Source organism: Eurypyga helias, unplaced genomic scaffold, assembly GCF_000690775.1.
Source record: "Eurypyga helias isolate BGI_N326 unplaced genomic scaffold, ASM69077v1 scaffold14734, whole genome shotgun sequence".
In the NCBI taxonomy this organism is placed as follows: Eukaryota; Metazoa; Chordata; class Aves; order Eurypygiformes; family Eurypygidae; genus Eurypyga; species Eurypyga helias.
In genome coordinates this window covers 3,637-9,108 of record NW_010248332.1, presented here as the reverse complement: position 1 = coordinate 9,108, position 5,472 = coordinate 3,637, and the positions used below count along the sequence as shown (strand labels likewise).

Here is a 5,472-nt window from a genome sequence, read left to right as displayed (position 1 = left end):
CGGGCAGGGTGGCGGGGGGGTCCCGCCCCGGCACCGGCATGACGAGATGTCCGGCGCTTTAACGTGCGGCGCGTTTCTCGGCACCGCGTGAGCCGGGCGTTGGCGCGGACTCTGACTGCTCTCCACTCCCCGGCTCCCTGCTCGCCCGGGAAAAGCGAGTTCAGGAACAGCTGCGCCCTCTTTGTTCCTGATGCGCAGCCGGTGACTTCCAGGAGTTCAGTGCCTTGGGAGCCCGGAAGGCTCTCGGGTAACGTCCTGCAGGGATTGAGGTTTAGAATGGAAATGTTAAATAACTCTTACCCCGCCAGACCACCTGGTTGGTTTTGAAGGTTTATCCCTGCTGTTAACTGCGAGGATTTTGCATCCTCCTGTGTGTCCAGCTTCTTCCTGGCCATTTCCAAGGCTGATAATTTTTATTTTTGAGTAATTGCCTGTATTTGCCCTGTGTTACAGAAGAACTGTATGTTTCTGAACGAGAAGGCAACGATTCCACTGGTGATGGGACCCAAAAGAAGCCATTCAAGACTGTTTTAAAGGTAACTGGGAAACACTTGCTGGCTGCTTTGATGGGTGAGAACTGCACTTTAGGTCCAGCGGTTTGCCTTGTATTTCTATGTGTAAATTGGTATAAAATGTACATAAAAGACGTATGATCTTGTATCCCTGACCAGAAGGGTGAGAAGTAGGTTGTCTGTTCAGTGTTTTTAAGGATGACTTATTTCACTTGTAGCACCACTGATTCTGTTCTCTTCTCCCCTCTTTAGGCCTTGATGACAGCAGGAAAGGAACCGTTCCCTACTATTTATGTGGATTCACAAAAAGAAAACGAGGTGCTGTAGCATTATTGCTTCGTAGCAGAAACTGTTATAATGCTGCTATCTGTGAGGGGGCACACGTGAAATCTTTCATCCTCTGCTCTCTCTTTGGTTTGGTTTAGAGATGGGCCATTATTTCCAAGTCGCAGATGAAAAACGTGAAGAAGCTGTGGCACAGGGAGCAGATGAAGAACGACGCTAAGGAGAAGAAGGAGGTAGGTTGCAGATGATAAAATCAAACAGCTTTCTTTTCCAAAAACATTATACAGCGTCGTCGCCATTCCCACCCCTCCCAAAAAGCTTCAGCTTGTTCTTCGTACACATACGTTGTTTACGACTTGCCTTTGATTAGATTAGGACACGCAAATGGCTGGAAGTGAGTGCGTTTTGAATAATTGCGGTCTGTTGCCTTCAGACTTTTTGGGGAAAAAAACAGAAATGCATCTGTGCGTTGCTTGTCACCCTGGTCTGGAATTAGGGCAGGTTTTGGTCCCGGCAGGGTAACATCCAGGCCTTTTGCGATCTCTGTGTCTGTAAGCGTACACCTTACAGTGGGAATCCCACAAAGCCTGGTTACAGGCATTCAATACTGTCTTAAACCAGGCAGAAGATCTCTTGAGACGAGAGAAGAACCTTGAGGAAGCCAAGAAGGTCGTTATCAAGAATGATCCTAGTCTTCCAGAGCCGAAATGCGTGAGTAAGATCCCGTGCGCCTGTGTTACAGCGTCGTGTCTGCACGAAGGTTGAGTCACTCGTTGCTCTGTAGCTCTGGCAGCTGCTGGAGGCCATTAAAGGCAGTGTAGCTTAGTTTTCCTGGTTATCTCTGCCCCCTAGTCCATAGACTTCGGTCTTTCTCACGCCTGTGATGGGCACCTGAACCTTCTCGGTTCACGTACCAGACTGTCTCTGTTCTGGTAGAGACCGTATTTCCGCTTGGAGGAGTTAATTGGTTTTGCTTTGTTTGATGGTGGTAGTGATGGAGCGTGAAGCAGCAGTGCTGGTTAGAGAATGTGATGTAATTTCTAGGGACATGGAATGTCGTTCTTGCTTGGCTGTTTGTAGACTCTGCTTCTTTGACTGCTAACGGAACTCATCCATCGAATGTCTTTAGCCATTAATCCGTGCCAGAAAATGGCCAAGGCATCCTTTCCAGGCTTTGTGGTGATTTAATGCACCTCGGCTTTCCGGTAGCACCCAAGTACTCTAGTCTGGAGGTGCGAGCTGTTGCCTTCTTCCCCTTCCTGTGAAATGCAAGGAAGCTCCTTTAAAAGCTGCCCCAGTCCTTGGTTTCCATGCAGCAGAGTAAGCTGCTGAATAGAAGGGACTCGGTGTGAAGGCTGGAAGTGAGGAGGGGGTCTCGATACACTCGGATTTGGAGCAATGTGGAAAACATCATCAAAAGGGTGAGTCCTTTCTCTGATTGCTTTTACTCGCTGTGGTTTACAGGTGAAGATTGATGCGCTGGAGGCTTACAGAGGCCAGAGAGTGAAGATCTTTGGCTGGATCCACAGGTTACGTAGGCAAGGTAAGCCACAAGCATTTTGGAGTTACTGAACCTATGCAGAGGGACGGAACAAACACAGTAACCTTCAAAATTTGGACACTTAGAGTGAATCAGGCAGCACCTGCTCTTCAGTTTTTAATCCTTCAGTAAGATGTCCTCTTTGGTTTGTCACAGTGGTCACTGCCAGACTGAAAATTCTGCCTGGTATATCAGGATACGGTTGAAATCTTTTCTGTTTGGACACCAGTCCTGCAGAATTTCCTCTTAACACTTGGTTTGTGTTTTAAACTAATCCTGCAAGCCAAGGAGCTAAGAAGCATCTGCTCCCAGTGAAATGAGCAAACTGGGATTTTGAAGCTACACGAAGTAGCAGAACTTGTAGAAGTTTAGCAGGCAGTGCTTGCTCTGGAAGTGATCGGTTGAGGTTGGGCAGGCTTTGCTCTTGCTGAGGGTTGAACTTCCTTCAACTCGACGTACGGCTGTGGATGGCATCCGTTGCTGCGCGGACGCTCAGTGCTTCCCTGGAGCAACTGGCTTTCAGGACAGAGGCGTGCGATCACAGTAATGTGATCCTCCTGTGATGCTCTGCACATCAGTGGTTAATGTGTCTGGGAGTGGGTCAGTTAAACGGGTCCATGAGTAAAGCTGGTTTTCTTCTCAACTAGGGAAAAATTTGATGTTCATTGTTTTGAGAGATGGCACAGGCTTTCTTCAGTGTGTCCTTTCGGATGAGCTGGTAAGCTGTGACGGCTTGATTCTCTTCTGTCATAGAATCACGGAATGGTTTGGGTGGGAAAGGGACCTTACAGCCCCCCCAGCCCCACCCCCTGCCATGGGCAGGGACACCTTCCATAGCCCAGGGTGCTCCAAGCCTCATCCAGCCTGGCCTTGGGCACTCCCTGGATGGGGCATCCACAGCTTCTCTGGGCAACCTGTCCCAGTGCTCCCGCCCTCTGTGGGAAGAATTCCTTCCTGAGAAGAAATTCAGCCAGGCCATTAAGCCAGGTGTTCACACCTCATCCCTTTCTGTTTTATGCAGAAAATTGGAAGTTCTCCTAAACCTACTGATTAAGTTGTATTACCATTACATTGTATCTCCTACCACTTGAGTTTATTGTCAGTGTGAGAAGTGTTGGAACTGACCGTGAGTTCATCTTGTCTGTGACTGGGCGTATGAAACTGACCGTGAGTTCATCTTGTCTGTGACTCCAGCGGGCGTATGAAATGTTATGAACGGCCTTAACCCCCCCTTTGTCTCTCACAGTGTCAGTGTTACAACGGGCTGGTTCTCTCTACGGAGAGCAGCGTTGCGGTGTATGGTACGCTGAACCTCGTTCCTGAAGGCAAGCAGGTACGGGGTTAGGGTGCTGGGGTTCTCCTCTTCAACTGTTTGCTGTGTTCCTGACGGAAGGGGAAGCAGAGGGGGAAATAATTATTAGATTATTTTGGTGGGAATGTGGTTTAGAGACAAGAAACAAACCTCCCAAAGCTGGCTCAGTGTGTGACAGATGAACTGTGTTCAGCCTTTGCCCAAAACAGTTTTCCACTGCTACGTCCCATAGATATTTCTGAGGATACAGCAGTGGGAAGTGGCACTAAATAAACACGCAGCTTTATTTTCCCTAACAAGGTTTATTCAGTTTCTGTTTGTGAGGCTCAGAATTGGGGATTAACTCTCTCCTTTCGGTGAGATGGCTCTGCGGGCCCTTCACGGGGCTGTGTGTGTGCTCGGCCACTCGGCAGGTGCACGGACTGGGCAGTTGGCTGTGGCGTGTGCCCCAAGCCCTGTGTAACGGCGGTCTCATTAATGCCTGGGCGGGCGTGGTTGTAGGGCTCGGTGTGTAGTGCTGCGTCTGCCGTGTGCCTCTCACTCCGTCTGGTTCTACCCACTGTTAGTTTGGGTCTGGATTAGAGCTAAAGCTCTAATCTAAAGCATCAGTGCGTGAAGGGATGGTCCATGGAAAGGATCCAGACTGAAGGCAGGAGAGCAGCTTTTCGGAACCATTACCCATGAGAGCAGCTCAGTGTGCGCATCAGGGCCTGCGGGCCTACGTTGGGGTGTGTGCGGAGCGTTGTGAGACCTCTGCTTTGCTGCCAAGGGGAGGCGGAAAGACAGGAATAAGTCGTGGCTGTGTTGCAAAACATTGTGTGATGCAGAAGCCGTAGGCAGGCTCAGGCCATGTATTTAAACCTTAATTAGTCCTTTTTAGGACATTAGTGCTTGATAGCTGGTTGTGGCGATGCGTTTATGAAGGATGAAGCAAAGCAGTAGATTGAGCTCTAGAGCTCGTGAGTCTGTAAGCTTACCTCTTCCTTTGGAGTCATACTCAAAATTATCATCAGCTGTTGCAGCGAGAGCTGCTCTTCCGTGTGGATTGGCCATCTAAATTCTCCCGTCTGTCTCTTGAGTAAGTGTGCGAGCTCTGGTGAGAGAACGGGGAGGAGAAACGTGTCTGACAAAACAACCCACCCACGTTTTGAGTGCTGTATCGCTTTGGACAGTGTTTCCAGGGTACATTAGAGAGCATGAGAGCAAAGGAGCCCCTCGCTGTGGCTGCCTGTGGTGTGTAAAATAAGGCCCAAGTGTTAACCTTTTGTGCTGCCTTGGAGATGGTGAGATGCTGCCTAGTGCAGAGAGGTCACTGGGGTGTCTCTGCCGGCCCGAAGTGCCCGCAGGGAGCCCGTCCTTCCCCTGTGGTGATCTAAGCCACTGTTTTCGACCTCAGAGCCTGCTGTCCAGTAGGAGAATGGCTCAAATAGTACCCTGGATGTCGGGGGTCTGCATTTTGTGCTAGTAGAGGCTCAGCCTGTGCTCTCCCATTTCACCACCGTGTGAAGAACTGTTTTCTGTACAGCCAGCTGAAATCTCCCGTGCTGCCAGCTGAGACACTTGTCCTTTTTGCAGGACACATCCAAACAGAGGCTGGCTCCAGTTTTTCTGTAAGCACCCATCAAATTTGTGGTGGTGGTGTGTAGTTTCCCTCTGCTTTCAGCTTCCTGTTCTTCCACCTGAATACACCCAGCTGTGTGCGCTACGTTACACTTGATTGGAATGCATCTGGAAGCTTCTGGTTATCTGACCACGGCACTCAGTACCGTGAGAGACTCGTGGTGGGGTACACGTGGCGCATCCAGGTGTCCTATGGCTGTGTT

At 49.8% G+C, this 5,472-nt stretch overlaps 1 protein-coding gene across 1 annotated transcript in view; it reads left to right on the top strand.

Annotated features, from left to right (window-relative positions):
- Positions 1–453: 453 nt before the first annotated feature.
- NARS (asparaginyl-tRNA synthetase) overlaps positions 454–5,472 on the top strand; it is a gene marked incomplete at both ends in the record, with an annotated part of 8,426 nt that continues 3,407 nt past the window's right edge. The window contains 7 exon segments of the mRNA XM_010151016.1: positions 454–536; positions 765–830; positions 938–1,030; positions 1,419–1,508; positions 2,262–2,340; positions 2,985–3,055; positions 3,584–3,670. Coding sequence (XP_010149318.1) covers positions 454–536; positions 765–830; positions 938–1,030; positions 1,419–1,508; positions 2,262–2,340; positions 2,985–3,055; positions 3,584–3,670 — 569 coding nt within the window.